The 13542-nt window shown below is 38.4% G+C and overlaps 1 protein-coding gene across 1 annotated transcript; it reads left to right on the top strand.

The window, feature by feature from the left end:
• The first annotated feature begins 5766 nt into the window (after positions 1–5766).
• On the top strand, positions 5767–6265 carry LOC125586150. Its single transcript, XM_048755969.1, has 2 exons — positions 5767–6041; positions 6157–6265. The coding sequence occupies exons 1-2, from the start codon at positions 5767–5769 to the stop codon at positions 6263–6265; spliced, it is 384 nt and encodes a 127-aa protein (XP_048611926.1).
• The last annotated feature ends 7277 nt before the right edge of the window (positions 6266–13542 follow it).

Below are 13542 nucleotides of genomic sequence, written 5' to 3'. Positions count from 1 at the left end.
GTTGTGAGAGCTGACATGATCAAAGAAGTACAGGGCTTCTTCCTCTCAGGTAACATGCCAAGAACCATCAATGAGACTCATGTTAGATTGATACCGAAAGGAACAGAGGCAAAAGGAATAGCAGACTACAGACCTATTGCATTGTGCAATGTTTATTACAAGACAATCTCCAAGCTACTGTCAAAGCGCCTTCAGCCAATCCTCAAAGCAATCATCTCAGAAACGCAATCTGCGTTTGTACCAAAACGAGCTATATCAGATAATGTACTCATTACTCACGAAGTTTTACACTATCTGAAGAACTCAAGGGCGGAGAAACACTATGCAATGGCCATAAAGACTGTCATGAGCAAAGCCTACGATAGGCTCGAATGGGTATTCATACGAATGGTCCTAGAAAGAATGAGTTTCCATCCTATTCTAATCAATTGGATCATGCAATGTGTTACCACTGTGAGTTACACCTTCATCATCAATGGATCAACTAGAGGGTTTGTGAAACCAGGAAGAGGGATAAGGCAGGGAGACCCTTTATCGCCTTACCTGTTCATAATCTGCTCAGAAGTCCTCACAAGACTATGTGCCAGCGCTCAAGCGAAGGGTCTCATGAAAGGCGTGTCCATTGCAACCCACTGTCCATCACTCAATCACCTCCTTTTCGCTGACGATACAATGTTTTTCTGCAAGGCAAACAAGAAGAATGCTGAAGCTTTAAAGTCGTTACTCTCAACCTATGAATCAGTCTCAGGTCAGCTTATCAACAAGCAAAAGTCCTCAGTTTTTTTCTCAAAAAGAACTCCCCAAACGGCTAGAGTACTAATGAAAGCAACTTTGGGAATTGAAAAAGAGGGGGGTGTTGGGAAATACCTCGGCCTCCCTGAACATTTCGGCAGGAAGAAGAAGGACTTATTTGCATCTGTGGTTGATAGAGTCAAACAAAGAGCAGCAAGTTGGGCCTCAAAGTTCCTCTCCACGGCAGGAAAGATGATCATGACAAAGAGTGTTCTGTCGCCAATGTCCTCTCACTCGATGTCTTGTTTCAAACTTCCCCAATCTCTATGCGCAAACATTCAATCTACACTAACCAGGTTTTGGTGGGACTCGGAACCTGGAAAGAGAAAGATGGCTTTGATATCTTGGGAAAAAATGGCCAAACCAAAGAGACAAGGGGGTTTAGGGTTCAAAGATATAACCTCCTTCAATGACGCTCTATTGGCGAAGCTTAGTTGGCGCATTCTAAAGAACCCTGAGTGCCTCCTTGCAAGATGCCTGCTCGGGAAATATTGCCATTCTGAAACACTCCTGAAGGTACAATTAGCTTCTTCTTCCTCTTCCTCTTCTCATGGCTGGAGAAGTGTTCTAGTAGGGAGGGACCTTCTTAATAAGCAGCTAGGATGGATGGTTGGATCAGGAGAGTCTATAAATGTGTGGTCAGATCCGTGGCTGTCCCATTGTGAGCAACAACGACCGATCGGCCCAGCTCCTGAAGGCCTGCAACATCTAAAAGTCTCAGACCTTTTACTTCCGGGGCGGTCTGACTGGGATGTAGAGAAAATCAACCATCTACTACCTTTCCATAAAGACCAAATTCTCAAGATAAAGCCGAGCAAGCTAGGAGTTGCAGATGAGATGGTATGGCTAAAAAACCCCTCAGGAGTGTACTCTACGCGATCAGGGTACTTGTCAACTACAGAAGCAATATCTGAACCAATCCCGGCGGGCTTTCCTCCCCCTATAGATTGGCTCTCCAGTGTCTGGAAAATTAAAACGACAGAAAAAATCAAAATCTTCATATGGAAATCCCTACATGGTGCTTTACCAGTAGGAGAACAGTTTGCGATCCGCAATATCCCTATCTCTACCCTCTGTAAGCGATGCAACGAAGAAGAATCAGTTACCCACCTACTGTTTCAATGCCCCTTCGCAGTAAAGGTTTGGGATTTGGCTCCTTTTGCAGGGATTCAGAGCTCCCCCTCCGTTGAGAACTTTCAAGAATGCTGGGAAAGGGTTCGAAAACGCCATACACTCCCACCGGTGGGTCTAGGAGAAGGAACGCTTGCAGCTTGGATCATCTGATCTCTTTGGCACTCGCGAAACTTGCTCCTGTTTGAGAAACGACACCTCTCTCCGGAAGAGACAATCCTCAAGGCGATCACAGAAGCCAGAGAATGGTCACTGGCCCAGCCCACCTCTCCCCCAAAGATATCGACACCTTTGATCAGAATTGAACCAAACCCTAGAACCGTCGGACTCACCACGATCTCCACAGACGCGGCCTGGAATCCAGCAACGGGCGACGCAGGTTTTGGTTGGATAATTGATGATCTGGTCTCGACATCACACCACGCAGCGAGCTCGACTTTGGTCTCCTCGCCACTCATGGCAGAAACTTTGGCGGTTCTTACCGCCATGAACTTTGCTCTTGCTCACGGAATTGATGAAGTTGCTCTTCAATCAGATTCTCAGATTCTCATCAACACAATCAACAAGAAGGAAAAGAAGCTTGAATTTATGGCGTATTAACTGATATCTACCTTCTAACGCATGCTTTCAAGTCTGTTGTTTTTTCTTTCATTCCTCGAACGGCCAATTTACGGGCTGATTCGATGGCAAAACATGTTCTTTGGGCCCTAAGCCCAACTTAGGTTTTTTTAAATTAATGAATTTCAGTTTGAACCAAAAAAAAAAAAAGAGCTTAAATGGAAGGGTCTGGAATGCTGAAATTTTGTTTAATCGAAAGACGAGCTTTTTTAATAGATAGACGAAGAATGAGACATACTGACCGTTGAAATAGTATAAGGGATCCATGGTCATTATTAACCGTTGGAGCAGAGTGTTAAATGTTTTTAACGTGATTTTGAAAGCCCAGACTGGCATTGGGCCCAAAATACACAGTTGTTTCCTCAATTTTATTGCTTTCAAATTTATCTTCTATTGTAACATTTGTCTCTGAATGTCTTTGGTTGGAACTTGGAAGCTAGGAAGATGGACAGATGCATGATTGGCATTTTACGATGACAGTCCAAAGGAACCGCTACCGTCAATCTTTTTTTCAATGCTTAATGCAAATGTAACTATAAAACTACGGAATTAATCAGTACGTAACATGACCAGTTAGAATCAATCTACTTCCAGTCTAGGACAATAAGTCATGTCAGATCAATAAAAGTACAAACCCATGAACTGGGTTTTAAAATAGCCCTTGGTGTTCAATGGTGATGAGCTTTGTGCCTTGCGCCATGCAGATGTCTTAAAAAGACGTTGGGTTTGAATGCAACACGGAAAAGAGATTAACATGATAAACATGAAAACAACACAAGCTTTAGAGAGAGATAAAAATAATAAATATGCACGCAATATAGAACTTAGAGAGAATCTAATGTATTAAGAAACGACCTATGCCGTTTAGGTACAAAACCAAAGTTTTTTTTTGGTCATTCAGTGACCAAAGCTACAATCTTTAGTATTGTTTTGTTAAAAGTTAAAACACAGAACATAAAATAAAAATACAAAAACATGAATCATCGATAGTTAGTCTAAAACTATACTTAAAAGAAAGCAAAATAATAAATTTTTATAAATCTTTTAACGATTAAATAATTTTCCAATTTTTAAAATAAATAGTCAAATAATTTGATAAATTGTTTTAATAAAAACATGAAAATTTATTTAATTTCAGTTGAGAATAAAAATATTTTAAATATATTCATCCGCCCGAAGGGTAGGCCTACCCTAGTATCAAATATAGGTATACGCTTTAAATTAGATATCACAATATATGTTTAGCAAACGGTGTAACCAATTAAAAAAAAAAATCCCTCACAAATATTAACAAACTATGGCAACAGCCTAAAATCAATTTAGAACTAAAGTCCCACGTATTGTTCGGTCTCATAATATATAGCATGTTATAAATTTTGGATGGCCTATAACCAAGACCAAGACAAGGCCCAACCGTGGCCAAAGGAGGAGAGAGAGTCGGCGTCCGAGGAGAGAGAGTCGGCCCATGCCTTGGCCGACTTTAGACTTAGGACGTTTTCCATTTATCTGTTTTAGATCTTTTCCTATTTCATGTTGTATTAGGTTTTGGATAATTTCTTTTTTTCATATACTTTGTAATTCTTATATAAGGAACCTCTATTACTCATTAATAACACAGACAAATTTCTCATTCTTTTACAACACGTTATCAGCACGATCGTCTCTAGATCCCTGAGACAAATCGAAACCTCTCAAACCCTAAAAGCTAAAACCGGCGACCACAACCAAAACCCTAAACCCTAATCACGTTCTTAGTTCATCCAAGAACTCAGAAGATCCCTCTTGAATCCTAGACGTTCTCAGATCACGTTCCAGCTCAGAAGAACCGTCCAGCTCGCGATCCACACCCGAGACGCGATCGCATCCGACCCGATCTCCGCGTAGCTCGCAGCCGAGACGCCTCCAGCCCGCGATCGTCCCATCCGCGACCCGATTGCATCCGTTCGTCCTCTCTCTCTCTCTAAAGGTGGTCCGGTTCTAAACCCTACAAAACAAAGGTATAACTTAATCTGAGAACCTAGATTGATAAGAAACCCTAATCCATAATTATGGAAACTTTGATCTTGATCAAAACCCTAAAACCTACAAGATTAAAATCGGTAATCTCTTAACTAGAAAGATAGAAATCGATTCCTTAGAACTTGAATTGATTGTTCCTGATTTGATTTTGAGAAACCCTAATTTAGAAATCGAAACCCTAAACCCTAAAGAACTGAATTCAATTTTTATTGATTGAATTGATTGATTTGAGGTTTTAGGATTGTTAGATTGATTGAAGTAATCTGATCTAGAAATTGAATCCTAAAGGCCTTGAAACCTTTAATTAAAACCGGCAACTCTAGTTTTAAAAGTTGAAACCCTAAAATTCATAAATCAATTGCTAAGGTTGATTGCATTACATATGAATTTGAATTGAATTGCATTCGTATTGATTAATGAAATCGACCAGCATGTAGAAACATAATGAATTTGAATCTGATTGCATTGAAATTCATATGACCGTGTGGCCTTAATCTCTCTGGTACATATAGGATCAAATATTAGGATTGTTCGCACCATGGTCGATTAGATTGATTGTTTTCTCATAGATGCGTAAGACAAGTTTGTGGCCGAGCTTGTTATACCATGCGGCCACATGATCACATTGTGAACCTAAATTGAAATGATGATGTGATTCAGATGTCGAAAATCTCAAATAGAGACTACGCAGCCTTTAATCTCTCCGGAGATAACTACTTGCAATGGGAGCTAGATACAAAGATCAGCTTAACGTCAAAAGGTCTTGGTGATACAATCATCAAGGACAACAATGAGACCGACAAGAATCGGTACAAGGCTATAAGTATTATACGCCATCACCTCATTGAAGGTCTAAAAGATCAATACATTACGATGGAAAATCCACTAGAGCTTTGGGATGCTTTACATCATAGATATGATCACCAGAAAACGGTGTTACTCCCAAAAGCTAGAAATGACTGGAAGAATCTAAGATTCATGGATTATAAGTCAGTGGATGAGTACAATTCAGTCTTGTTCAAGACGGTCTCCATGCTGAGACTTTGTGGTGAAGTAGTAACCGAAGAAGAGTTGCTTGAGAAAACATTCTCTACGTTTCATTCCTCAAACAAAATCCTGCAGCAGCAGTACAGAATGAAAGGCTTCGCCACATACACTGATCTGATCTCGTGCCTGCTACTGGCCGAGGCAAACAATGAGCTCCTGATGAAGAACAGTGAAGCTAGACCTGTCGGATCTGCCCCATTACCAGAGGCCAATGAAGTTGAAAAGAAAAATCCCAACGAGTTCAATTACATCCAGAATGATAAGAGATCACACGGCAAAGGCCGTGGTGGATACAGGAACCGTGACAATTACTCGAACGGTCGAGATAAGTACTTGGCCGGCCGGAAAGGAAACCACAATAACCGTGGTCGTGGTTCCAATCCCGGCCGTGGCCGAGGCGGATATGGACGAGGTCGAGGCGGTATATCCAAACCGTCTTACTCAACCAAATCCGTTTGTCACAGATGTGGGATGAGCAACCATTGGGCCAAGAATTGTAGGACTCCTAAGCACTTATGTGAGCTCTACCAAGAAAGTCTTAAAGACAAGAACCCGGAGGCAAATGGTCCATGATTCCGGTTATGAGGCTGATAAAGAATCTGATGTTGCAAATGACGACCTTATGGACTTTGAGACTTCTGATTGTCTCAAAGACTAATTTTTCGATACGACTTATTTTTATTGCTTTATGATTGTTTTATGATTGATTTGGTGTTTTTTTATTTTCGGTGTTCTGCAACTTTAATAAATGAAAGTTTTGAAGTCTCTGAGAAATGAAATCTTATTTATAGAAATGAATGACGAAATGAGCATACTCGTGGTGGATAGTGGCACAAGTCATACAATTCTTAGAGATAAAAGATATTTCTTAAATCTCACAATGCAAAGTGCAAACGTACACACCATTGCAGGTGTAGCCGACCTGATTGAAGGTCACGGCCATGCTTATGTGTTGATGCCTAAGGGCACTCATCTAGAGATCAGAAATGCCTTGTATTCCCCAAGCTCTAAAAGGAGCCTATTGAGTTTCAAAGACATAAGATTGAACGGTTTCCATCTTGAAACATGGGAAGAAGGAAATAAAGAATTCCTTAATATAATTTCAATCACCAAAGGCTATAAAAGGATCCTAGAAACCTTACCTGCAATGTCTACTGGCCTATACTATGCAAAGGTCAGTATGATCGAGGTTAATGCCTGCGACAATTTCACTTTATGGCATAACCGGCTTGGCCATCCCGGTACTAACATGATGCGAAAGTTGATGATGAACTCACAAGGGCACACGTTCAAAGGAGTTGTCCCATACAATCTCACATGTGCAGCATGTGCACAAGGGAAACTCATAACCAGGCCATCACCAGCCAAAGTTAATAAAGAGATCATAAATTTTCTGGAAAGGATTCAGGGAGACATATGTGGACCAATACACCCACCTAGTGGGACGTTTCGGTATTTCATGGTCCTAATTGATGCATCGACCAGATGGTCGCATGTCTGCCTACTGTCCACACGGAATTTGGCATTCGCACGCCTGCTTGCTCAGATAATAAGACTGAGAGCACACTTTCCAGACTTTCCTTTAAAGACTATACGTCTAGACAATGCTGGTGAGTTTACGTCCCAAACGTTTAATGATTATTGTATGTCCATGGGGGTAAGTGTAGAACACTCTGTGGCACATGTACATACGCAGAACGGCTTGGCCGAATCATTCATTAAACGTATCCAGCTGATAGCCAGACCATTGCTCATGCGGTCTCAACTCCCGGTATCAGCGTGGGGACATGCCGTATTACATGCAGCAGAACTGATTCGCATCAGGCCATGAGCATAGATATTCGCCATCCCAGTTACTCACGGGTCATGAGCCAGACGTGTCCCACATTAAAACATTTGGATGTGCCGTCTACGTTCCAATTGCTCCACCACAGAGAACAAAAATGGGACCACAAAGGAGGATGGGAATATACGTAGGATATGACTCCCCAAGTATTATAAAGTATCTTGAGCCAACAACCGGTGATTTGTTTAAGGCCAGATACGCAGACTCACAGTTTGATGAGTCCACATATCCGACCTTAAGGGGAGATAACGGCCGGTTGAGCAAAGAAATCGAATGGTCTCGACCATCAATATCTTGGCAAGATCCTCGGACTAAAGAATGTGATATGGAAGTCCAAAAGATTATACATCTTCAAAAGCTAGCTAATCAACTGCCAGATTCATTTGCTGACCCAAATCGAGTGACAAAATCGTATATCCCGGCTTGTAATGCACCAATACGAATAGATGTCCAGAAGGGACAAGGTCAAGTGGCTACAGAGTCTAAACAATGTCTCAAACGTGGTAGACCTATTGGTTCCAAAGATAAACAGCCTCGGAAGTCCAAGAGAGGTGCTGGATCCGAGAGCATCAAGGAAACCGTCCAGAACATTGATGGACCGGCCGAGCCGACCCAGACGGTCGAGCCAAGTGAGCCGTCCATGACTAATGATCCGACCGTTCCAAATAATGGGGTTCGGGACGCCGAACTTCATGGGACACAAGGGCCAGACAATCAAGAGATCTCTATAAACCATATAATGTCTGGAACGAAATGGAACAGAAATGATATCGACGTCGATGATATTTTTGCTTATAAAGTACCACTTGAGATCATGGAAAAAGATGAGGATCTAGAACCCACGTCCATATATGAATGCATGCAAAAATCAGATTGGATCAAATGGAAAGAAGCTATAAACGTGGAGTTAGAATCATTAAAGAAAAGAGGCGTTTTTGGCCTTATAACCGTGACACCTAGAGATGTCAAACCAGTGGGATACAAATGGGTCTTTGTGAGAAAGAGAAATGAGAAAGGAGAAGTAGTGAGATACAAAGCACGGCTTGTAGCACAAGGATTCTCACAGAGACCAGGAATAGATTATGAGGAAACTTATTCCCCTGTGGTGGACGCAACTACATTACGATACTTGATCAGTCTGGCCGTGAAAGAAAAGCTTGATCTGCGCCTAATGGATGTAGTAACTGTGTATCTGTACGGTCCACTGGATAATGAAATTCATATGAGAGTTCCAGAGGGTATTGAGCTCAAAGATAAGAAAGGTTCTCGAGAACATCATTGTATTAAGCTGAATAAATCCTTGTACGGTTTGAAACAATCAGGTCGAATGTGGTACAACCGATTATCAGAGTACCTAATGAAAGAAGGTTATAAGAACGATCCAATAAGTCCATGTATCTTTATAAAGAGATTTGACAGCAAGGGCTTCGTGATTATGTATGTCTATCTGGACGACCTGAATGTGATTGGAACCCCTGGAGAGATTTCCCAAACGGTCGAATGTCTAAAGAAAGAATTCGAAATGAAAGACTTAGGAAAAACTAAGTTCTGTTTGGGACTGCAATTTGAGTATGTGAATAATGGAATCCTTGTGCATCAAAAGACATATACAGAAAAGATACTCAAGCAGTTTAATATGGACAAGGCTCATTCCTTGTCGAGTCCTATGGTCGTGATGTCCTTAGACCTTGAGAAGGATCCATTCGGACCAAGGAAGCCGGACGAGGATATGCTCGGGCCGGAAATACCTTATCTAAGTGCCATTGGAGCCTTAATGTATTTGGCTAGCCATACAAGACCGGACATTAGTTTTGCCGTGAGTTTACTGTCTAGATTCAGTTCATGTCCGACACTTAGGCACTGGAACGGAATAAAACATCTGTTCAGATATCTGCAAGGAACAACCGATCTCGGATTGTTCTATACCGATCGGCCAAAAGAGAACATGGCTGGATATGCAGATGTTGGGTACTTATCTGACCCACACAATGCTAGATCTCAGACAGGTTATGTGTTTATACACAGTGGGGCTGCAGTAAGTTGGCGGTCCACAAAACAAACCTTAGTGGCACCATCATCTAATCATGCCGATATCATAGCCATGTATGAAGCAAGCCGAGAGCTTGTTTGGTTGAGGAACATGACCGGCCATATCCTAAGGGAGAGTGGCTTGGCCGTGGGAAAGGAAAAGGAAGAACCAACGATCATCTATGAGGACAATGTAGCTTGTATAGCTCAGCTCAAAGATGGATACGTTAAGGGAGATAGAACGAAACACATCTTGCCTAAGTTCTTCTTCACCAACGACCTGCAGAAGGCTAAAGAAGTTGAAGTGGTTCAGGTTCGGTCCAGTGACAATTCGGCCGATCTGTTCACTAAGTCTCTGCCGACCTCAACGTTCAGGAAGCTGGTTCATCAGATAGGAATGCGCCAGTTGAAGGATCTTCAGTGATGCCTTCATCAGGGGGAGTGCCATGTGTTGTACTCTTGTTCCTGTCTACGGTTTCCATTTTTTCCCACCTTGGGTTTTTGGTTTTACTAGAGAGGTTTTAATGAGGCAACGTCGTGCATGATACAAACTCATATGGTTATGGCATCCAAGGGGGAGTGTTATAAATCATTATGAGGATGGCCCATAACCAAGACCAAGACAAGGCCCAACCGTGGCCAAAGGAGGAGAGAGAGTCGGCGTCCGAGGAGAGAGAGTCGGCCCATGCCTTGGCCGACTTTAGACTTAGGATGTTTTCCATTTATCTGTTTTAGATCTTTTCCTATTTCATGTTGTATTAGGTTTTGGATAATTTCCTTTTTCATATACTTTATAATCCTTATATAAGGAACCTCTATTACTCATTAATAACATTGACAAATTTTCCATTCTTTTACAACATTGCAGATATATTCGGGTGATTCACTCGTGTTTTAACCTTCTTTATTATAATTTTTTTAAGAGATAGTGCAATCGATTTGTTTTATATATGGTCTGATTGGTAAGGGTTGTAGCTTTAAAATTTTTGCTGTAGAAAAAAATCTGTAGACTTTTTGCTGTGACTTTAGATTTTATTGCTGTAGAATTTTATGGAAAGCACTAAAAAATTGCTTTAGATATTTGGCTCTACAGAGCACTTGTACAGCTGTAGGTTATTTCAAGAGCTGTGGTTTCAAAAAAAAATTTAAAGTTTGATTGCTCTGAATTTGGTGCTTTAGAAATAAATAGGGCTGTGGACAGCACCTACAGCAACTACCAATCACCCCCATAAAAGGAATATTCTCACAGATATCAACCTTATATATTACTATGATACGCTCCTAAATAGGAAAAGATAATGATTACTTAGGGGGTGTTATTGGTTCTATGATTTTAATGGATTTGAAAATCCAAGCAAAATCTAGTGTTATTGGTTCTATGATTTTAAAATCTGTATTCAAATTCATTGTTATTGGTTCTATGATTTTAAAATAGATTTCAAAATTAGGTGTTATTCAATAGTAAGGATTTGATTAAGCATTTGATTTGAATTTGGATTTGAATAGATTTATAAGTGTTTTAGAGAGTAAAATACAAAGAAACAAATATTGAGTTATAGCTTGTTATTTTGAATGGATTTGTCTTATAAATTTTTCTCTAACAAAAAATGTCCAATATCTCACGTATACAACAAAAATTTCAAATAAGCCATGGCACTTTCATCATGCAATATTCTATTATAACACCAACTTCCATTTTTCAGTAGAATATGTCATCGTTTCTTTTTTGGTAGGAGTATGCCGTTTCTTTTGAACAAAAAGTTATATTTCGTGATTTTTTTTTATTTTCTATTATTTCTATATTGATTTTCCGTTTTCCATAAATACATGTGTCATGTTTTCTATATAATCTTCATTATACACACAGAATTTTATAAACACACAAACACATAAAACCTAAAACCAGAAGCATCAATGGGAGAATCACATCAAGAAACACAAGACCCATCGCAAGAACGAGAAAAAGGTTCATATATTCAATGGAGTCCTGAAGAAAATAAAAATTTGATCAATTTACTTTTAGATGCTGTTGCTTCGGGTTTGCGTGACAGTAATGGTACATTCAGCAAATTTACGGTGGAGAGACGAATTCTACCTACTTTCAATCGAATGCATGGATGCAATAAAACCTATCAACACTACTCAAACAGAATGAAGATCATGAAAACAAAATATCTAAACGCCGCTGAACTTCTTCGTTTTAGTTCTGGATTTGGATAGGATTCAACCACAAAAAGGTTTACAGCTTCAAAAGAAGTATGGGCTGAATATCTAAAGGTAAAAAAACATAAGGCTGTATTATTATTATTATTTTTTTCATTATGTTAATTTTTTTTAAAAAAATTTAGGCACATCCAAAGTTCAAAAAGTTTCGTGATGAAACATTTGAAGAATTTGATGATCTCAAACTTATATTTGACAAGAATATAGCGACGGGTACGAATGCTATTGGTTTAGGTGAAACTACTGATGCACAAACAGTTAGAGTTGCAGAAACAGAAAAGGAGCAAACAAATTGTGGTGAAGGGTTTTCTTTTGATGTCCAACAAAACTATGAATCGCAATCATCTTTTTTTTGCAGTCCTGCAGATGATGATTTGGAAAAGCTTCCTTTAAGAAAGAGACAAAAAACTAGTCCTCTTAACAAAGGTGATGATCTGTTCACTCAAAAAGAAAGTGTAGAAGAAGCTGACGAGCTGAATACTTTGACAACCATCACTCAGAAACTCTCCAATTTGATAGAAGAAAGAGAGACAAGACAAAAACAAGAAGCTGAGCAAAGAGAAGCAGAGAAAAAGAAAAATAATCTATGGGAAGCAGTCAAAGAAGTTTCTGATTTGGAAGAACATGTACGTTTTGATGCCGTTAAGCTGATCAATCAATTAGGAATGAAAGACGTATTCATTAGCATGTCTGTTGATGAACGTTACGGATGGATTAAGCATAACGGGATAGGATTTTGATTTGAGCTATTATTATGTGTGGTTTTTATTTTATTATTTACTGATATTGGATTTTATATACTGGTTTTTGCATTTGATTACATGGTTTTTTATAATAAAAATTAGTGTTGCTATCCTTTGTTTTAGTTTGAAACATGACAAGCACATGTGTCTTTCATACAAACATATTAGATGCACTAAGCACATGTAACTAATATTACGATGCACTAAGCACGATGCACTAAGCACAAACATATTTTTTTTACTTTTTAATTGAATGTAAAGTATATGTAAATATGTAAAAAAATCAGTTTCTTCGATTGCACAATTGTCATTTTATATTTATGTAAAATTTACGTACAATTAAAAAGTAAACTTTTTATATAAACTTATAGTTATTTAAAACTTCATTGGCACTGAATAGTAAATTTTAATGTGAACTTATATTTATATTTCTTTTTTAATAAAATAGATTTTGTGTTACTTTTAAAATAACAGCATGTCCATGCAAGAACGGGATCCGTCTCTTGATTTCACAAATTTTGTTAAAAAAAAATACTTGTAATAACTCAAAATAGACGTAATACTTGTATATATATATATATATATATATATATATATATATATACCTAACAATTTTTAATTCTAATGTTTATTTTTTATACAAAATTAATTATTTAAGTAAGTAATTTTTTAATTAATATTATAAAATATAAAACTTCAATATTCATATTGATAATCAATGTATTAAATTATATTTTTTTTGTTTCATACTTTTATGTATGGAATATAGATCTTAGATCAAAACAAATTATAGAAATAAAATTAAAAAATTGGATTTGAAATTAATAACTTATTTTTTATATATATTTATTTTATTTGTGGACTGAAAAAAATTCAATGACACTGAAAAAATGTTTATAAACAATCACAACCCATAAAACATCAACAAAATAACAATAGCCAACAAACATTATATATTCTCTATAACTTAGATTTTAAAAACATTGAACACAAACACAAAAATAATTGATTACAAAATACTATCTCTGTATTCTCTTTGATAATATTTATTATTTGTCAAATTTTTAGTGTTATTTAATGTTTCAATCCTATTTT

This window comes from Brassica napus, chromosome C4 (genome assembly GCF_020379485.1).
Source record: "Brassica napus cultivar Da-Ae chromosome C4, Da-Ae, whole genome shotgun sequence".
Taxonomy (NCBI): Eukaryota; Viridiplantae; Streptophyta; class Magnoliopsida; order Brassicales; family Brassicaceae; genus Brassica; species Brassica napus.
The sequence above is the reverse complement of the archived record's forward strand: the minus strand, read 5'-3'. Positions and strand labels throughout refer to the sequence as shown.

Coding starts and splice junctions, on each gene's coding strand:
- LOC125586150 (XM_048755969.1), top strand. CDS start 5,767: ATGAAGAACAGTGAAGCTAGACCTGTCGGATCTGCCCCATTACCAGAG. Junction 6,042..6,156: donor CGAGGCGGTATATCCAAACC/GTCTTACTCAAC, acceptor CTTAAAGACAAG/AACCCGGAGGCAAATGGTCC.